We start from the raw sequence: 22,541 nt of genomic DNA on the forward strand, positions 1-22,541 counted from the left end.
CCCAACAACATTTCTGATGTTTTAGCGCAAAGTTCACGAGAACAAAGATGAAAATGTTTGAAGAGTTGTCATTGATCACTACATGAAATGGGCCGATTTCGCTATCTCGCTTCAAATGTCATGACCAAGAGACAATGTCGAAATGTCAGTGTGAGGTTGTACATGGAAATTTAATGCCTTTGTTTTTTGCATTTTCCTTTCTACATCTATCACACTAAAAAAATAAAGAAATATTTAGGTCCAACGTAATATTTCACATGAGGCTACATTGAGCTAGTATTGTTCTAGTGCGTGAGTGTTGATCAACATAGAAAGCGAAATTTAGTCAGGCTAAATTAAAACATTGAAGTTCTGCTATAGTAAATCATACAATCTTACCTTAAGTCAGGCAGATATAAGAATTAGAGCAACAAATGATAATGCAGAATTCGCTTAGTCCCCCCTTCTCTACCACCCTCCCCCCCCATAAAAACAGAATGTCAGAAATGGTTTTTCCCCCTCACCTTCAAGGTATTCGCTATCCTTGTAGGGAATTCATAACCGAAGCACTCCGCTTCTTCGAATTGCACTTGATCCAACGGACACTGTCCAACGCCCCCTTCCAGACTGGCTGCGTGGCAAGACTCGCACAGAGCGTGCGAGCAGGGCAACAGCACCGTCCGTTTTGGAATCATGCGGCAGAGGCTGCACACACGTGAACTGGGAACCTCATCGACGAACCGCGTCGGTCGCCAGTTGACGCCGGCGACGACGTGGTCGCGAAAACGGTGCACCCGTCCCGGTCCGTGATCCGGCATGACGGTGTCTTCAGGCACGAATCCTACGGTCGAACAAGAGCGCAGAGGTGTTTTCAATCGAGCTTATCGCCGTTGTGTTGTCTCATACAGTTTGACCAAAGCATCAACAAGGACAGATAAAATGAGCCCTGCACCCAATGTCACGTACGATGCCGAGCACTTGACCTTTGCAACACGGCGAGGAACAAGTGCTTCCTTATCGTCGCCGACAGACGTTCCTTCTATCTACCATGGATTCCGCCGCAGCGGTTGCATAAATATTGTGCGCGTTTTTCTGCTATCACTTACGTCCAACCCCATATTCAACGTGGCTAAGCAACTGAGACACGACGAGAAAATGACTGACTTGTAATCATCAGCGAACATATTGCACGTCGTATAAAGAAAGCTTCTCCATGTGAATTGGTATCAGAGAATGGCAAAATCAAACATACGAATAGCGTATTTAAACAAACAATGCAGATGCCCTTATTGTAGAACAAACGAAATTTACGAGTTTAGCCGGACGGGCCAATCATTGACCGCAATAGCAATGTTTAGCGTAAAGCTTCAACTCCTCAGACGATGTTCTTACTGTGCGTGGTTACGATGTATTGGTGCAACACATCACGCATGGACGCTCCCGCTGTGCAGAGGGAACAGCGCACTGAGAGCTGCCAGGCGTCTCACAACGCGCGCCCGATGAAGAGCACAGCCAGGTGGCAGTGCATGCCTTTAACCTCGATTGTGCACGAGATGAGACCGACGATAAACCAGCAACGTTAGTCAGCGCCGTCTTATTTTATCAGCCAGCATCCAACAATTTTAATTTTTATAATATATAATCTATAATCTCAAAACGATTAAGAACATCCTGGCGAGATATGTACAAGGTTCTGCATATACATATTTTTTAAAAATTTCAGGTACCTGACAGGCTCCAGAAGGAGTATTGCGTGAGGGGGGCGGTACATATAACAATTGTGTAGCAAAAACGTTTTTTGTTGCATAGATGAACAAAACGAGAATCAAATAGTAAACAAAGAACGCGAAATAAATAAAGATAAAAAGAAAGGAAGGTAAGCTAACAGTTGTTAGCTTTTCTCTATGCAGTAAAGAAAACAACCTTAGAACAAATGCTTCCATAAATACACAACAATCAAGTTAAGAGCAACAAGACTAAAAGAGATACTTGTTTTTTAGCTAAGCACTAGCCAAATGTTGCACTAATCTTTTGTCTGAAGTTAATGGGTCGTTATTGTCGGCGATATTATCAGGAAGACCATTCCCCAGCGCAATCTCAGGTGGCAAAGCTGAGCAGTTGGAGGCATTGGTGTGACCGAAGATGCGCTGGAAACTGAGATGATTACGCAGACGTCTAGATGTGCGGGAGGGATGAACGAGTGATAATGTAGATGGGCGTACATTATGCACGATTTGGTGCAGAAGACAAAGTAATTCTATATTCCTGCGTGAATACAATGTGGAAAGCGACAAGAACTTGGTGTTAGTTAGGCTCGAAACTTGACTATAATCTCTGACAATGAAACGTGCAGCGCGGTTTCGAATCGACTCAAGAAGATGGATTAGATATGCCTGATGAGGTGACCATATAGAAGCCTTGAATTCGAGCTGGGGTTGCACTAATGTTTGGTAGGCTATCTTTCTGATGAGGGAAGGAGAGGCTGCGCAGGTTACGTTTTAGATATCCGAGAGGGCGCGATGCTTTAGCCGCTATTTTCTCAGTGTGGGATGACCATGAAAGACTAGGTGTTGGAATAATGCCAAGGTACTTCTGTGAAGATGTGCGAGCGACGATACTATTGCCATGTGAGTAACTGAATATAGAGTAGGATTTCTTGGGAGAAAATCTCATTAGATTGCATTGGTTAGTGTTCACGGTCATTTTCCAATCAAAACAACAACAGTTAGTGACAAATTGAAGGTCATGTTAGAGAGCGATAGGATCAGCAGGGGAGCTGATTTGACGGTAGATAACGCAGTTAACTGCGAATAGTCGAACATTGGATGTAATGTTAGATGGCAAGTCATTCATGAAAATCAGGAAGAGTCAGGGAAATTGATGGGGATAATACTAACTGTGAGAATCAGCGGACGGGACGCTAATTTAATGTATATGCAAGCTTGTCTTGCAGCTTAACATACTGACGTCACGTAATGTTAACAGCTGCTGCGTTACGTTATGCAGGTGCCATACCATGATGCTGTGTGCACGGAATGGCATTGCTTGTGTTGATGCAATACACGGAAATTAATTAGTTTGACTTCTTTCCTTGGCAGAACTGAACCATCGTCCCGGCTAGACATATCGCTACATCCATACACGAGCCGTCTTTCCACATGCTCAACAACCACGATCATGCCAGCGTGTTACGCTGCAAGTGGACATGCAAGTAAGGGCGCTCGCAATGTAACGCTTGACGCTTACCACCCCTACCCCGCATTAACTATCAGGAGTATTTGCAGCATTTCATGAATGCGTTGGTCAATGTTCTTTAGCATAAATCTGGTTCGACATTTGCGGCCGCACTTTAGACACAAGTGGCGCTCATGACGGCAATCATATGCGAACGAATTGACAGTTTACTCGAGCACAACAGCTTTATGATTCGCTGATTTCGCTAGGTGGCAGAGCACATCAAGGAAATTGGCTGAGGCTGCGGTCGTAGCTAGCAGCGTCACAGGCGATTTGACCCAGCACGTGGTAAGGCTAGTCAGGCCCCGTCGCCCTGCTGGCGGCGACCTTATTCTGTAACATGCACCCAATATTCGTTGTCGGGTACATCTGCCATTGCCTGACACCACTGCTTCGTCGCCTTTTCGCGGTAAGGCCACATGAAAGTCTTTTGCGCGTTGCTAAAGATTTATTCTCGTCGTAGTTCTTTGTGTCACTGTTAGCCGCCTGAATGAGAGACGCAGGGGGGGCATGGCGGCAATAAAGCTATAAACAGCTGCTGCTCATTTGTAACACAGACTTTATTGTCAGATTGTTTTTTTCTATGTGCAGCAATGAGTGGTGGCGCACGTTCTAAACAATGACGAAGTTCGAAAACAAAAAGGTTGATTTCTGCATCTAGCGCACAAGACAAGGAGAGAGAGAAAACCGACTTGTGCGCTAGATGCAGAAATGGAACACCAATTTGCTCAAACTTCTTCTTCTTCTACTTCTTCTTCTTCATCACCATCGTCGTCGTCGTCGTCATCATCATCATCAGCCTGGCTACGCCCACTCAAGGGAAAAATCCTCACCCATAGCTCTCCAACTACCCCAGCCATGCGCTAATTGTGGTCACGTTGTCCCTGCATACTTCTTAATCTCATCCACCCACCCAACTTTCTGACGCCCCCTGCTATGGTTCCATTCTCTTGAAATTCAGTCCGTAATCCTTAATGACTATCGGTTATCTTCCCTCCTCATTACATGTCCTGCCCATGGCCATTTCTTTTTCTTGATTTCAACTAAGATATCATTGACCCGTTTTTGCTCCCTCCCCCAATCTGCTCTTTTCTTATCCCTTAACGTTACACCCATCATTCTTCTTTCCATAGCTCGTTGCGTCGTCCTCAAGGTAAATAGAACCCTCTTCGTAAGCCTCCAGGTTTCTGTCCTGTATTTGAGTATTGTTAAGACACAGCTGTTATACAGTTTTCTTTTGAGAGATAATGGCAACCTGCTGTTCATGATCTGAGAACGCTAGCCAAAAGCACCCCAGCCCATTTTTATTCTTCGGATTATTTCATTCTCGCAATCCGTATCCGCGGTCACAAACTGCCCTAAATAGATGTATTCCCTTACCACTTCCAGCGCCTCGCTACCTATCGTAAACTCTTAAACATTAGTTTTCTGCAGATTAATTTTTAGGCCCACCATTCTGCTTTGCCTCTCAAGGTCAGTGAGCATGCATTGCAATTGGTCCCCTGAGTTGCTAATCAAGACAATATCATCAGCGAAGCGGAAGTTACTAAGGTATTCTCCATTAACTCTTGTCCCCAATTCTTCGCAATCCAGGTCTCTGAAGACCTCCTACAAACACGCTGTGAATAGCATTGGAGAGATATCTCCCTACCTCACGCCCTTCGTTATTGGGGTTTTGTTGCTTTCTTTATGGAGGTATACGGTGTCTGTGGAACCGCAATAGATACCTTTCAGTATTATTATATACGGCTCGTCTACAGTCTGATTCCGCAATGCCTCCATGACTTCTGAGGTTTCGATTGAATGAAACGCTTTCTCGTAATCAATGAAAGCTATATATAAGGGTTGGTTATATTCCGCACATTTCTCTGTCACCTCATTGATAGAGTGAATATGCTGTATTATTGAGCAGCCGTTACGAAATCCTGCCTGGTTCTTTGGTTGACAGAAGTCTAAGGTGTTCCTGATTCTATTTGCGATTACCGTAGTAGATACTTTGTAGGCAATGGACAGTAAGCTTATCGGTTTATAAGTTTTCAAGTCTTTGGCGTCCCCTTTCTTGTGGATTAAGATTGTGTTGGCGTTCTTCCAAGATTGCGGTACGCTCGAGGTCATGGGGCATTGCATATAGAGGGTGGCCAGGTTTTCTAGAACAGTCTGCCGACCATCCTTCAACAAATCTGCGGTAACCTCATCCTCCCCAGCTGCCTTCCCCCCTTGCATAGGGCCCAAGGCTTTCTTTACTTTTTCCGGCGTTACATGTGGGATGTAAATTCCTCTATACTATTCTCTCTTCCATTACCGTCGTGGGTGCCACTGGTACTGTATAAATCTCTATAGAACTCCTCAGCCACTTGAACGATCTCATCCATTTTAGTAATGATATCACCGGCTTTGTCTCTTAACGCATACATCTGAGTCTTGCTTATTCCTAGTTTCTTCTTCACTGTTGTAGAGTTCCTCCGTTCCTTAGAGCATGTTGAATTCTATCCATATTTTACTTCCCTATAGCAGCTGTCTTACGCTTCTTGATTAACTTGGAAACTTCTGCCAGTTCTATTCTAGCTGTGGGGTTAGAGGCTTTCATGCATTGGTATTCCTTATTTAGATCTTTCGTCTCCTGCTACAGCTTACTGCTATCCTGTCTAACAATGTTACCACCGACTTCTATTGCACACTTCCTAATAATGCCCATAAAATTGTCGTTCAGTGCTTCAACAATAAGGTCCTCTTTCTGAGTTAAAGCTGAATACGTGGTCTGTAGATTGATCCGGAATTCCTTCAATTTTCCTCTTACTGCTAACTGATTGTTCGGCTTCGTATGTACCAGTTTCTTCCATTCCGTCGTCAAGTCTAGGCTAATTTGAGTTCTTACAATCCTATGGTCACTGCAGCGCACCTTGCTGAGCACGTCCACATCTTGTATGATTCCAAGTTTAGCGCAGAGAAGCCTTGCCATTTGCGCTCCTCCACGTTCACTTTCGGCTATCCCTCTTGCAGAAGAAATTATTCGTTATCCGCACATTATTCCGTTCTGCAAACTCTACCAATGCCTCTTCTCTGCTATGCATAGAACCTATGCCCTGCCTTGTCTCCAGCCTGCTTCTTGCCTACCCTGGCATTGAAGGCGCCCATCAGTATAGTATATTTTGTTTTGACTTTACCCATCGCCGATTCCGTGTCTTCATAGAAGATTTCGACTTCCTGGTCATCATGACTGGATCTATGGGCGACCTGTACGACCTTCAATTTGTACCTCTTATTAATGTTCACAAGACCTGCCACCCTCTCGTTAATGCTATAGAATTCCTGTATGTTACCAGCCATATACTTACTAATCAGCAATCCGACTGCTAGTTCTCGTCTCTCCGCTAAGCCCCGGTAGCACCGGACGTGCCCGCTTTTTAGCACTGTATATGCTTCTTTTGTCCTCCTAACCTCACTGAGCCCTATTATATTCCGTTTAGTGCCTGCTAATTCCTCCAATAGCACTGCTAGGGTCGCCTCAACCGATAACGTTCCAGCGTTGAACGTTGCCAGGTTCAGATGAGAACGCCGGCTTTGTGAGTGTGAGATGAACCAATGTCGCGCATGTGGTGTGCGCGTTGTGTGTCGTCCGGTTCTCAGTTACATTTACCAATGTCTTCATATCTCAACTGCACCGCCAACGTCGGGCGCTTTTTCGTTGACTGATATCCTGCACAATAAACTCATCAAAGTATCTCATTCACTTAAAATATGTGCCGAATTCTCTGAACCAACCCAATATTTCACAGGCGATACGCCTGCGCAGCCACAAATATGAGTACCTCAATGCTGTATTGCGTGCTTTGACTTATCGTCGGAGCGGGAAATTAGCACTAACATACGTGCGGGCATCACATTTGGCGGTATGCTGGAAGATATGCTACAAATGCACTGTATTACACATCGTCGCTGGCGATAATGCAAGCACCTGAAGGGCCCTGTAACGGCTTTTACAAACAGCACATTCATCCACGTGTGGGCTCCAGTTTCATACGATAGGCCACAGCGTTTGTAATACAACCTGCTAGCGCATTTTCTTCGTCCACGAAAAAAAGATGAAAAATGGAAAAGAAAAGCAACCTGTTCCGGTGCGCAAGACGCGCAGAGAGAGAGAGAGAGAGAAAAGAAAAGGAAAAGGCGCTCAGCCTCCTCGGAACGCGCGCGCGCTGAAGCACGGAGCTCCTGCGCATGCGCGATGGTGCGCCATCTGTCCGCGTCAATGTGAATGCCTAACGATTGCGCCAGGCACGTAAACTAGGCCCCGCACACTCTCAAGTTCCAACGATCGCCACAGATGGCGTCAAATGGACCGCTGTGCGTTCCAGCATAAGCGCGCAAGTGGGTCTACTGTAATTTGGTCGCATATTTTAATTTGTATTTTTTCGGCTAGGGGCGCTCAACGCGGCTAAATATTTTATTTATAAATGTAAACATAATAACCGTCAACGACCCATGTGAGGGTGTTTATCGGTTCTTCAAGCTCTTAGGCAAGCTGGAAAAAATAACCTCATATACTTGAGTCACCGGCTGCTCTCTCGTAAAGATCTGCAGTCTTTGAGGTCTATTTGAATCTTCGGGCAAACGTGCCAGTAGAAATACGCGGATCACCCGCTTTGATGTCAGGCCGTATTTTCGTAAGCGTTTTAATGTTCTATTGTGGTGTAAGCCGCATCACGACTCAGACTCCTTGAAACAACCGATTTCCTGTTCAAGACGTCATCTGTTCCAACACCAGCTATATGAGCAATCGAGCTGTTCTTGCAGTACATGGCCTGATTGCGTGCGTTATTAGAGTTTTGAATACACCATTCATGGACGGCGGAGTAGAAGGTACAAATACTGTTAAAATCAAAGGGGAATGCCTGCAGAGTCCGAACGTTAACTACAGGCCGACGCGGAGTAGTACAGTGTAGTATCCACCACGAACGTCGCCTTGCAATTCATCGAATTAGCAGCTGCAAGGCATTGATAGAGAAAAAATATCAAGGTATGTGCCATAATGTCAGAATCCACTCGTGGAGCACAAGACGAGCACAATATTAAGCAGTACCAACTGTATTAGCAAGATGAACAAACAACAAAATGAACACCCAGTAATGTATTAAAAGGATAGGTTTACCGTTACAAAGCATAGCACACTTAAAAAAATAAATAAATTTCGGCGAGCCAATTTCATTTAGCAGAAAGGAAATCAAAAGTTCGCTAAGCTCATGTGACACACATGACAAGGACGATCCTTGCAGTGCAATATACATTCTCCGAGGACGAACGTTAGGGTGCTCCTTTGATACCACAGGCCATATCTTCATCGCTGAGAATAATTTTGAAGTTTATCTTTCTGTCTTGGAAAAAGCGGTCACTATTCAGTACGGTACCTTCTGTATAGAATTTGAGGTGGAAGTGTTGCAATGAGTCATCACGGCATCTGCAGCTGCAAGCACTGGCAAGGGCAGTCAACCATCGATCCTTGCGTATCACTGCATCCCACACGCTCACTTGCCAAACAGGCGGCCAACGCCTAGAGTCCACCAGAAGCCCGTTGAACTCGATCTCCACAATGAGAGTAGGTCTAGAAATACCCATGCCCTCCTTCAAGACGGCAACCCTAAAGTACGTGTCTCTCATGTGCCACACCGTAACCTCAGCAAACTTTTCCTTCAATATCCCCTGATACTGAATGATTTCCTCACAGTTTTCCAAGGTCAGATCATAACTCACGGTCCCAATTTGTTTAATCCACGTGGATGTCGTTGACCGCGCACTGTACAAACGCCGAACGCCGCCGCGGGAAGTGCGACAGTGAGCAATTACACGGCTGGAATCAGGCTTCGGGGACGTCTGCCGCGAGTCTTCCGGGTCGGCTAAGAGGTCCAACTTTCGAAGTATCAGCGCCATTTCGGAGCGCAACGTCAGCGACGATGACGTGCTGGCTTCCTCCTCCAGAGATTGCAGAAAGGTCAGCTGATTCGACACGGTCAATGATATCGTGGCGGCCATTTCAGACATGTCACCCTTTAAATTGCGCTCGCATGCTCCGATCTCACGAGTGATCCCGGTGAATCTGGTTTCTTGGCTTCTCACTTGTTCCGTAAGCTCATTCAACTGACTCTGCATCACTGGCAGCAGCTGGTCGTGGATGACATGCCTCAACATCGCCTTCAGGTTTTTCATATCAGCGTTCACGTCTTCAAGGTGCAGTGCTGTAGGTTCCGAGGGCTCTGCGATCGCGGCCCAAATATGAGCAGGGCATCCGGAAAAGTAGTGCGTTGGCAGGTTTCTGTGCTGGACTCCCTCGCCGCATCGCAAACATTCCACGGTGTGAAATGTGCATGCGTTCTCGTAGTGTTCAAGCATGCGGTCCATGGTGCCCGTGTATTCACAGCCGTGCGCTTCGTTCCAGCAGTACACCTTAATGAAAAATAAATTATAAAGATAACACACATCACAATTTTTGGACGACCAAATATTTTCACTAAAGGGTTCTTGCATCGCTGTCCATAATTTTTAGGACGTACCCTTGCATGAATTCCGGCACGAACCAGAGTGTATGCGAGATTCTACGGGAAAGCAAGTACACTCAATATCAGCCAGCAGTATCTGTCGCTGTCTAAACATAAAAGATGCAACAAACACGAATAATAAGTCAAGCTGAATCACTTCATTATTCATCTAAATAGCAAGACAGCTTCTGTATTACAAAAAAGCGATTTGTGAGCTAGAATCTAGGAAAAAGTATGTCATGCTTCAACTGTTCTTACAGCTTATAACTCGCCTACGGCGAGAGCAGCATTGTTGTACAGCTAAGATCGTTATCTGGTTCTCTTTTGCTATCTTGCTCCTAAAATAAATGCGCTCACTCAGTACGGGCCAGATGGCTTTTGGAGGGTGGTTTTTTAGGGATAAACACGGTGGGCGGTAGCTGTTCAGGAATAATGTCTTTAAGTACGATTTCGAAAAAGTAATGTTGGAAACAAAGCTATTGTTTGGAAGTTATTGTTTAGCGAATTTATCTTTTCAATGTAAGCAACTTTCATTTCTCAAGTTTTAGTGCGAAGTTCCATTGAAAGAAAATTCATGTTTGAAGAGAAAATATTCACTTATGATATGAACTGGGCTATTTTCGCATTTGCGCTCCAAATGTGGCATCAAAATGACAATGTCGAAACGTCAGCGTGAAGTCGGACATATCAATTTACTGCCTTTTCTTACATTTCCCATTTATGATCTATCACACTAAAAAATGCAGAAGTATTGAGTTCCAACAATTTATTTCGCATGAGCCTACAATGAGCTTGGGTTGTTCTAGTTGGTGAAATTGATATATACGCAAAGAAAACCTTCATCATCATCATAATCATCATCATCATCACCATCATCATCAGCCCGGTTACGCCCCCTGCAGGGCAAAGGCCTCTCCCATACTTCTCCAACTGTCCCGCTCATGTACTAATTATGGCCATGCCGTACCTGCAAACTTCTTAATCTCATCCGCCCACCTAACTTTCTCCCGCCCCCTGCTACGTTTCCCTTCCCTTGGAATCCAGTCCGTAACCCTTAATGACCATCGGTTATCTTCCCTCCTCATTATATGTCCTGGCCATGCCCATTTCTTTTTCTTGATTTCAACTAAGATGTCATTAACTCGCCTTGGTTCCCTCATCCAATCTGCCCTTTTCTTATGCCTTAACGTTACACCTATCATTCTTTCCATAGCTCACTGCGTCGTCCTCAATTTAACTAGAACCCTTCTGTAAGCCTCCAGCTTTCTGCCCCGTTGGTGAGTACTGGTAAGACACACCTATTATACACTTTTTTCTTGAGGGATAATGGCAACCAACTGTTCATGATCTGAAAATGCCTGCCAAATGCACCCCAGCCCATTCTTATTCTTCTGATTATTTCCGTCTCATGATCCAGATCCGCCGTCACTACATGGCCTTATATCCCTTACCACTTCCCGTGCCTCGCTACCTATTGTAAAATGCTGTTCTCTTCAGAGACTGTTAAACATTACTTTAGTTTTCTGCAGATTAATTTTTAGACCCACTCTTCTGCTTTGCCTCTCCAGGTCAGTGAGCATGCATTGCAATTGGTCCCCTGAGTTACTAAGCAAGACAATATCATCAGTGAATCGCAAGTTACTAAGGTATTCCCCATTAACTTTTATCCCCAATTCTTCCCAATCCAGGTCTCTGAATACCTCCTGTAAACACGCTGTGAATAGCATTGGAGAGATCGTATCTCCCTGCCTGACGCGTTTCTCTATTGGGATTTTGTTGCTTTCTTTACGGAGGACTACGGTGGCTGTGGAGCTGCTATAGATATCTTTCAGTATTTTTACATACGGCTCGTCTACACCCTGATTCTGTAATGCCTCCATGACTGCTGAGGTTTCGACAGAATCAAACGCTTTCTCGCAATCAATGAAAGCTATATATAAGGGTTGGTTATATTCCGCATATTTCTCTATCACCTGATTGAGAGTGTGAATATGGTCTATTGTTGAGTTGCCTTTACGGAATGCTGCCTGGTCCTTTGCTTGACAGAAGTCTAAGGTGTTTCTGATTCTATTGGCGATTACCTTAGTAAATAGTTTGTAGGTAATTGATAGCAAGCTGATCGGTCTGTAATTTTTCAACTCTTTGGCGTCCCCTTTCTTATGGATTAGGATTATGTTAGCGTTCTTCCAAGATTCCGGTATGCTCGAGGTCATGAGGCATTGCGGATACTAGGTGGCCAGTTTCTCTAGAAAAATCTGCCCTCCATACTTCAACAAATCTGGTGTTACCTGATGCTCCCCAGCTGCCTTCCCCCTTTGCATAGCTCCCAAGGCTTTCTTCACTTCTTCCCGCATTACCTCTGGCATTACGAATTCCTCTAGACTATTCTCTCTTCCATTATCGTCGTGGGTGCCACTGGTACTGTATAAATATCTATGGAACTCCTCAGCCACTTGAACTATCTCATCCATATTAGTAATGATATTGCCGGCTTTGTCTCTTAACGCATACATCTGATTCTTGCCAATTTCTAGTTTCTTCTTCACTACATTTAAGCTTCCTCCATTCCTGAGAGCATGTTCAATTCTATCCATACTATACTTCCTTATGTCAGCTGTCTTACGCTTGTTGATTACCTTCCAAAGTTGTGCCAATTCTATTCTAGCTGTAGGGTTAAAGGCTTTCATACATTGGCGTTTCTTGATCAGATATTTCGTCTCCTGCGATAGCTTACTGGTATCCTGTCTAACGGAGTTAACATCGACTTCTATTTCACACTCCTTAATGATGCCCACAAGATTGTCGTTAATTGCTTCAACACTAAGGTCCTCTTCCTGAGTTATAGCTGAATACCTGTTCTGTAGCATGATCTAGAATTCCTCTATTTCCCTCTTACCACTAACTCATTGATCGGCTTCTTATGTACCAGTTTCTTCCATTCCCTCCTCAGGTCTAGGCTAATTCGAGTTCTTACCATCCTATGGTCGAGGTAGCGCACCTCGCTGAGCACGTGCGCATCTTGAATGATGCCAGGGTTAGCGCATAGTAAGATGTCTATTTCATTTCTAGTCTCGCCGTTCGGGCTCCTCCACGTCCACTTTCAGCTATCCCACTTGCGGAAGAAGTAATTCATTATTCGCATATTATTCTGTTCCGCTAACTGTACTAATAACTCTCGCCTGCTATTCCTAGTGCCTATGCTATATTCCCCCACTGCCTTGTCTCTAGCCTGTTTCTTGCCTACCTTGGCATTGAAGTCGCCCATCAGTATAGTGTATTTTGTTTTCACTCGACCCATCGCCGATTCGACGTCTTCATAGAAGCTTTCGCCTTTCTGGTCATCATGACTGGATGTAGGGGCGTAGACCTGTACAACCTTCATTCTGTACCTCTTATTAAGTTTCACAACAAGACCTGCCACCCTCTCATTAATGCTACAGAATTCCTGTATGTTACCAGCTATACTCTTATTAATCTGGAATCCAACTCCTAATTCTCGTCTCTCCGCTAAGCCCCGGTAGCACCAGACGTGCCCGCTAAGAAAATCTTAGTCAAGCTAAATTTGTAAAGCTCAGCAATAGTACATCGGACACTCTTGTTTTTATACACGTCGATAAGAAGTAGCGCAACAAATGTTAATGCGGAATTGCGCTACCCCCAGAAAAACAAAGCACATCGAAAATTGTTTCTTTCACCATCACCTTCAGGGATTTCGCTTTCCGGTTAGGGAATTCATAACCGACGCACTCCGCTTCTTCGAATGCCTCTTGATCAGATGGACACTGGCCAACACCCTCTTCGAGACTGGCTGCGTGGCAAGAGTGGCACAGAGCGTGCGAGCACGGCAGCAGCACCATCCGTTTCGGGATCATGCGGCAGAGGCAGCATACACATGACTTCGGCACCTCGTCGACGAACCGCGTCGGTCGCCAGTTGACGCCGGCGACGACGTGGTCGCGAAAACGGTGCACCCATCCCTGTCCATGATCCGGTATGGCGCTGTCTTCTGGCACGAATCCTAAGCAGGAACAAGAGCGCACTGGCGTTTTCGACCGAGCTTATCGGTTCTGAGTGGTCTCATACGCTATGGCCAAAGCAGCAGCGGGGACAGATAAAATAAGCCCTGCACCCAGTATCACGTAAAATCCCGAGCACTTGTCGCACCTCGACCTTTGCAATACGGGGAGGAACAAGTGCTTCGTTATCCTCGCCGACAGCCGTCCCATCTATGGCCGCGAATGGCGCCACAGCGGGTGCATATAGATTGTGCTCGTTTTGCACTATCACTTACCACCATGCGGATTTTCGAAATGGCTAAGCAACTAGCAGTTAACATATTGCACGCGGTAAAGAAAGCTTCTACATGTAAACTGGCATCAGAGAAAGGGAAAAGCATACATACGAATAGCATATTTAAACAAGCAAAGCAGATGTCTTTATCGTAGAACAAAACGAAATTTCGAAGTTTAGACCGAACGGCAAATCATTGACCCTAAAAGCAAACTTGAGCGGAGCATTCAACAGATCAAGAATAACCTCTGTGCGACCAAAAATAAAGTGTCTTGAAAGAGCCTCTTCTCCGCATATCTAATTGCCCGGCATGAATAGACGCCGTTTAACACGTTAAATGAACGATTCGGCACAGAATAATTTTCCCCCCAAAATTGAAAAATGTACTGAGAATGACCTCTGTGCGATAAAAAATAAAGTGTTTCGAAAGGGCCCCTTCTAGGCACATCTAATATCCCGGCATGCATAAACGCCGTTTACCACGTTAAATGAACGATTAGGCACTGAATGATTTTCCCCCCAAAATTGAAAAATGTACTGAGAATGACCTCTGTGCGACAAAAAATAAAGTGTCTTGAAAGAGCCCCTTCTCCGCATATCTAATTGCCCGGCATGCATAGACGCCGTTTAACACGTTAAATTAACGATTAGGCACAAAATAATTTTCCCCCAAAAATTGAAAATTGTACTGAGAATGACCTCTGTGCGACAAAAAATAAAGTGTCTTGAAAGAGCCGGTTCTCCGCATATCTTATTGCGTGGCATGCATAGACGCCGTTTAACACCTTAAATGAACGATTAGGCACAGAATAATTTTCCCCACAAAATTGAAAATTGTACTGAAAATGACCTCCGTGCGACAAAAAATAAAGTGTATTTAAATAGCCCCTTCGCCGCATATATAATTGCCCGGCATGCATAGACGCCATTTAACACGTTAAATGTACGATTGGGCACAGAATAATTTTCCCAAAAAAATTGAAAAATGTACTGAGAATGACCTCTGCGCGACCAAAAAAAAGTGTCTTGAAAGAGCTCCTTCTCTGCATATATAATTGCGTGGCATGCATAGACACCGTTTAACACGTTAAATGAACGATTGGGCACAGAAAAATTTTCCCCAACAAATTGAAACATGTACTGAGAATGGCCTCTGTGCGACCAAAAAAAAGTGTCTTGAAAGAGCCCCTGCTCCGCATATATAATTGCGTGGCATGCATAGACACCGTTTAACACGTTCAATGAACGATTGGGCACAGAAAAATTTTCCCCAACAAATTGAAACATGTACTGAGAATGACCTCTGTGCGACCAAAAAAAAGTGTCTTGAAAGTGCCCCTTCTCCGCATATATAATTGCGTGGCATGCGTAGACGCCGTTTAACACGTTAAATGAACGATTAGGCACAGAATAATTTTCCTATACTACTACTACTATACTACTATGTCCGCGCAACCTTGAGCGATCGGAAAGCGCGTTTTCCCTCTTGGTCGGTGGAGAAGGGAGGCTTCGTTCCGGCCGCGAAGCTCCCCACATCTCAGAAAGGTGCCTGGTGGTGGTCTCGTGCTGACGATGCCCTCTCGGTGAGCGCATATCTCCTCCCCCCCCCCCCCATTCTTCCAAGAAATTATGCCGTCCAACCACTCGGATCGAGTGTCGCGGATAACACCAGTCCCTTTCCACGTAAGTATGAGGCTCGGAGCAGGCGCTATGGCGCTTGAAAGTAACCTGAGGCTTGACGACCGAACCGACTGAGCGATCTTTCCGGGTAACATCCAAGGGTCATGAGTTCAAATCACCAGTCATGTTCCTTTTTTCTTCTTTTTTTTCTTTCTTTTTAATGTATTTTCCTTTATTTTATGACTGTACGGGAACCCTCCTAAAAAAATTATATACATCCTCAATTAGGTATGGCGATACAAGCAAGTCATAAATACCAGGTTCTCTAGCCGAGTGCCATCCGTGCGGTATAACCAAGCTCAGATCGGTCAACCTTGACTGATCAAATAGGGCACATCTGTAGGTTAAATGAGGCGTACAACTCCTGCGGGACCCGCCAGGGTTGCTCAGTGGCTATCGTGTTAGACTGCTGAGCACGAGGGCGCGGGATCGGATCCCGGCCATGGCGGCCGCATTTCGATGGGGGCGAAAACCGAAAACATCCGTGTACTTAGAATTGGGTGCGCGTTAAAGAACCCCAGGTGGTCGAAATTTCCGGAGTCCCCCACTACGGCGTGCCTCATAATCAGAAAGTGGTTTTGTCAACGTAAAACCCCATAATTTAATTTTTTTATTTTAACTACTGCGGGGACAGTAGAGTATCCGTCTCCCGTGCAAGAGGACCGTGGCTCAAATCCCGGTGCCGCGAAATTCTCCACCGGAAAATACAAAAAAATCCGTGTGTTGAGAAAATTGCACAAACAGGCCTGGAGTGCGGCCTGATCCCGGCGACCAGAACCGGTTACGCACTCTCTCACCAGAGCAGGATTGGCCACCCTGGTGCAGAACTTGGCCACAACCTCCCATATGAATACAACAATCAAACCCCGGCCCTCAGTCCCCAGCAGCCGCGAAGCAACTGACCACGGCGGCGGTCAGATCTGTGACGCTGCAGAGGGTGCTAAGAATACCTGGCTCCGGACAGGCCGCCATTGGAATTTGAGCCTGGCAACGTTTAACGTTAGAACGTTATCTAGTGAGGTGAGTCTAGCAGTGTTATTGGAGGAATTAGAGGGTAGTAAATGGGATATAATAGGGCTCAGTGAGGTTAGGAGGACAAAAGAAGCATATACAGTGCTAAAAAGCGGGCACGTACTGTGATACCGGGGCTTAGGGGAAAGACGAGAACTAGGAGTCGGATTCCTGATTAATAAGGAAATAGCTGGTAACATACAGGAATTCTATAGCATTAACGAGAGGGCGGCAGGTCTTGTTGTGAATCTCTATAAGAGGTACAAATTGAAGGTGGTATACGCCTATGCCCCTACATGCAGTCATGATGACCAGGAAGTCGAAAGCTTTTATGAAGACGTGGAATCGGCGATGGGTAAAGTCAAAACAAAATACACTATACTGATGGGCGACTTCAATGCCAGGGTAGGCAAGAAGCACGATGGAGACAAGTCAGTGGGGGAATATGGCATAGGCTCTAGGAATAGCAGAGGAGAGTTATTAGTAGAGTTTGCAGAACAGAATAATATGCGGATAATGAATACCTTTTTCCGCAAGCGGGTTAGTCGAAAGTGGACGTGGAGGAGCCCGAATGGTGAGACTAGAAATGAAATCGACTTCATACTCTGCGCGAACCCTGGCATCATAAAAGATGTAGACGTGCACGGCAAGGTACGCTGCAGTGACCATAGGATGGTAAGAACTCGAATTTGCCTAGACTTGAGGAGGGAAAGGAAGAAACTGGTACACAAGAAACCAATCAATGAGTTAGCGGTAAGAGGGAAACTAGAGGGATTCCGGATCAAGCTACAGAACAGGTATTCGGGACCTTAGTGTTGAAGCAATGAACGACAATCTCATGGACATCATTAAGGAGAGCGCAATAGAAGTCGGTGGTAACGCCGTTAGACAGGAAACCAGTAAGCTATCGCAGGAGACAAAAGATCTGATCAAGAAACGCCAGTGTATTAAAGCCTCTAACCCTACAGCTAGAATAGAACTGGCAGAACTTCTAAGTTAATCAACAAGCGTAAGAAAGCGGACATCAGGAACTATAATATGGATAGAATTGAACAGGCTCTCAGAAACGGAGGAAGCCTAAAAACAGTGAAGAAGAAACTAGGAATAGACAAGAATCAGATGCGTGCGTTGAGAGACAAAGCCGGCAATATCATTACTAATATGGATGAGATAGTTCAAGTGAATGAGGAGTTCTACAGAGATTTATATAGTACCAGTGGCACCCACGACGATCGTGGAAGAGGGAATAGCCTAGAGGAATTCGAAATCCCGCAGGTAACGCCAGAAGAAGTAAAGAAAGCCTTAGGAGCTATGCAAAGGGGCAAGGCAGCTGGGGAGGATCAGGTAACAGCAGATTTGTTGAAGGATGGTGGTCAGATTGTTCTAGAGAAACTGGCCACCCTGTATACGCAATGCCTCATAACCTCGAGCGTACCGGAATCTTGGAAGAACGCTAACATAATCCTAATCCATAAGAAAGGGGACGCCAAAGACTTGAAAAATTATAGACCGATCAGCTTACTCTCCGTTGCCTTCAAAGTATTCACTAAGGTAATCACAAATAGAATCAGGAACACCTTAGACTTCTGTCAACCAAAGGACCAGGCAGAATTCTGTAAAGGCTACTCAACAATAGACCATATTCACACTACCAATCAGGTGACAGAAAAATGTGCAGAATATAACCAACCTTTATATATAGCTTTCATTGATTGCGAGAAAGCGTTTGATTCAGTCAAAACCTCAGCAGTCATGGAGGCATTACGGAATCAGGGTGTAGATGAGCCATATGTAAAAATACTGGGAGATATCTATAGCGGCTCGACAGCCACCGTAGTCCTCCACAAAGAAAGAAACAAAATCCCAATAAACAAAGGCGTCAGACAGGGAGATACGATCTCTCCAATGCTATTCACCACATGTTTACAGGAGGTATTCAGAGACCTGGAGTGGGAAGAATGAGGGATAAAAGTTGATGGAGAATACCTTAGCAACTTGCGATTCGCTGATGATATTGCCTTGCTTAGTAACTCAGGAGACCAATTGCAATGCATGCTCACTGACCTGGAGAGGCAAAGCAGAAGGGTGGGTCTGAAAATTAATCTGCAGAAAACTAAAGTAATGTTTAACAGTCTCGGAAGAGAACAGCAGTTTACGATAGGTAGCGAGGCACTGGAAGTAGTAAGGGAATACATCTACTTAAGGCAGGTATTGACCACGGATCCGGATCATGAGACGGAAATAACCAAAAGAATAAGAATGGGCTGGGGTGCGTTTGGCAGGCATTCTCAAATCATGAACAGCAGGTTGCAACTATCCCTCAAAAGGAAAGTGTATAACAGCTGTGTGTTACCAGTACTCACATATGGGGCAGAAACCTGGAGGCTTACGAAAAGGGTTCTCCTGAAATTGAAGACGACGCAACGAGCTATGGAAACAAGAATGATCGGTGTAACGTTAAGGGATGAGAAAAGAGCACATTGGGTGAGGCAACAAACGCGGGTAAATGACATCGTAGGTGAAATCAAGAAAACGAAATGGGCATGGGCCGGACATGTAATGAGGAGGGAAGATAATCGATGGTCATTAAGGGTTACGGACTGGATCCGAAGGAAAGGGAAGCGTAGCAGGGGACGGCAGAAAGTTAGGTGGGCGGATGACATTAAGAAGTTCGCAGGGACGACATGGCCACAATTATTACATGACCGGGGTTGTTGAAGATGTATGGGAGAGGCCTTTGCCCTGCAGTGGGCGTAACTAGGCTGATGATGATGATGATGATGAATTTTCCCCCCAAAATGAAAAATGTACTGAGAATGACCTCTGTGCGACCAAAAAAAAAGTGTCTTGAAAGAGCCCCTTCCTCGCATATATATTTGCATGGCATGCATAGACACCGTTCAACACGTTATATGAACGATTGGGCAAAGAATATTTTTTCCCAAACAATTGGAAAATGTACTGACAATGGCCTCTGTGCGACCAAAAATAGAGTGTCTTGAAAGAGGCCCTTCTCCGCATATCTAAATGCCCCGCATGAATAGACGCCGTTTAACACGGTAAATGGACGATTAGGCATAGAATAATTTTCCCCCAAAAATTGAAAAACGTACTGAGAATGACCTCTGGGCGACCAAAAATAAAGTGTTTTGAAACAGCCGGTTCTCCGCGTATCTAATTGCCCGGCATGCATAGATGCCATTTAACACGTTAAATCAACGATTAGGCACAGAATAATTTTCCCCAAAAAATTGAAGAATGGCACAGACAATAACCTTCTTGCGACCAAAAATAAAGGACATTGAAACAGCCGGTTCTCCGCATATTTAAATGCCTGGCATGCCCAGACGCCGTTTACCACGATAAATGAACGATTAGGCACAGAATAATTTTACCAAAAAAATTGAAAAATGGTACTGAGAATAACCTTTGCGCGACCAAAAATAAAGTGTCTTGAAAGTGCCGGTTCTCCCCTTGTCTATATGCCTGGCATGCACAGACGCCGTTTAACACGAAAAATGAACGATTAGGCACAGAATAATTTTCCCTCAAAAATTGAAAAATGGTACTGTGAGTAACCTTTGCGCGACCAAAAATGAAGTGTCTTGAAAAAGCAGGTTCTCCCAATATCTATATGCCTGGTATGCATAGACGCCGTTTAACATGAAAAGTGAACGATTTGGCGCAGAATAATTTTTGCCCTAAAAATTGGAAAATGCTCTGAGAATAACCTTTGGGCGACCAAAAATAAAGTGTCTTGAAAGAGCCGGTTCTCCGCATATTTAAATGCCTGGCATGCCCAGACACCATTTAACGCGATAAATGAACGATTAGGCACAGTATAATTTTCCCCGAAAAACTGAAAAATGGTACTGAGAATAACCTCTGTGCGACCAAAAATTAAGTATCTTGAAAGAGCCGGTTCTCCGCATATTTAAATGCCTGGCATGCCCAGACGCCGTTTACCATGATAAGTGAACGATTAGGCACAGAATAATTTTCCCCGAAAAATTGAAAAATGGTACTGAGAATAACCTTTGTGCGACCAAAAATAAAGTGTCGTGAAAGAGCCGGTTCCGCGCATATCTCAATGCCTGGCATGCCCAGACGCCGTTTAACACGATAAATGAACGACTAGGCACAAATAATTTTTCAAAAAAAACTGAAAAATGGTACTGAGAATACCCTTTGTGCGACCAAAAATAAAGTGTCTTGAAAGAGCCGGTTCTCCGCATATTTAAATGCCTGGCGTGCCCAGACGCCGTTTACCATGATAAGTGAACGATTAGGCACAGAATAATTTTTCCAAAAAAATTGAAAAATGGTACTGTGAGTAACCTTTGTGCGACCAAAAATAAAGTGTCTTTAAAGAGCCGATTCTCCGCATATCTAAATGCCTGGCATGCCCAGACGACGTTTAGCACGATAAATGAAGGACTAAGCAGAAAAAATTTCTCCAAAAAATTTTTAAATGGTACTGAGAATAACCGTTGTGCGACCAAAAATGAAGTGTCTTTGAAGAACCGGTTCTCCGCATATCTAAATGCCTGGCCTGCCCAGACGCCGTTTACCACGATAAATGAATGATTAGGCGCAGAATGATTTTCCCCCGAAAAATTGAAAAATGGTACTGAGAATCTTTGTGAACCTTTTGTGTGAATCTTGAGAACCTTTGTGCGACCAAAAATAAAATGTCTTGAAAGAGCCGGTTCTCCGCATATCTCAATGCCTGGCATGCCCAGACACCGTTCAACACGATAAATGAATGATTAGGCGCAGAATAGTTTTCTCCGAAAAATGGAAAAATGGTACTGAGAATAACCTTTGTGCGACCAAAAATAAAGTGCCTTGAAAGAGCCGGTTCTCGCACTGTTTAAATGCCGAATGTCAATTGCTAGATGCTTTTCGGCAGTAATCAGGCTGCGGGGAAATTTGCTGCAAAGGTTAAAGAACATGGGCTCAGAACTGGCAGTATTACTAAGCGCTGAGCTGATTTTCATTACAGATTTCATTCTATTCGTGAGCATAAATTACCAAGGTGATGGCTTTGGTGATGAATAGCACGATTAACACTTCGGCGAAGTACTCCATTATCCGAAGTAATGCCTCCACTCCCGAGCCCAAGGACCGCGGCGACGACACCCTGGCTTCCTCCGCCGGATTTTCCTGAAATGTCAGTAGACGCGACTGGATCCGTGAAAGTGTGGCGTCGATTTCACCCATCTCGTTCTTGAAATTCTGGTCGCATGCTACGAGCTCGCGAGTCATCTCAGCGAGCCTGGCTTTTTGGTTTCTGACTTCTTCTGTAAACTCATTAAACGGAGTTTCAAGCACTGGCAGCAGCTGGCCGTCGTTGAGATATCCTAAGACCGAATTCAGGTCTTCTAGAGCAGCACTGTCGTCTTCAAGGGGCAGTGCTGTGGATTCTGCGGAGGGGTACTCTGTCGCGGAAGAAACACGGGCACTGCATCCGGCCACGTAGTGCGTTGGCAGATCTTTGTGCAGGAGTCGCTCTCCGCATCGCGAACATTTCACGGTGTGAAATGTGCATTCCCTCTCGTAGTGTTCCAGCATACGATCCATGGTGCCCGTGTACTCGCAGCCGTGATCTTCGTTCCAGCAATACACCTGAATAACAAAAAAATACAGTTTTTTGGCAGACACATCTTTACTAAAAGCGTCTTCTGTCATTTTTCCTTAGACTTGGAACGTATTTCTAATTGAACTCCGGTGTGAATGAATGGATTACCGAAATTCTATGGGGAAGTAAATATACTCGATATCACCCAGCAGTATTTGTGGCTGCCTAAGCATTAAGAA

General features: G+C 44.8%; 1 protein-coding gene across 3 annotated transcripts in view; it reads right to left on the minus strand.

Annotated features, from left to right (window-relative positions):
• Positions 1-22,541, minus strand: part of LOC139060943 (uncharacterized) — a 147,943-nt gene that overhangs the window by 1,981 nt on the left and 123,421 nt on the right. For 2 of the 3 annotated variants that reach the window (XM_070540291.1, XM_070540290.1), the window contains exon 3: positions 504-820. In XM_070540291.1, the coding sequence (XP_070396392.1) occupies positions 504-797 (294 nt within the window). In that variant the 5' untranslated portion in view covers positions 798-820. Of the gene's footprint in view, positions 1-503; positions 821-8,289; positions 9,649-13,441; positions 13,759-22,541 lie in introns of those variants that run through there. The other variant, XM_070540292.1, reaches the window with a different exon arrangement.

This window comes from Dermacentor albipictus, chromosome 6 (assembly GCF_038994185.2).
Source record: "Dermacentor albipictus isolate Rhodes 1998 colony chromosome 6, USDA_Dalb.pri_finalv2, whole genome shotgun sequence".
In the NCBI taxonomy this organism is placed as follows: Eukaryota; Metazoa; Arthropoda; class Arachnida; order Ixodida; family Ixodidae; genus Dermacentor; species Dermacentor albipictus.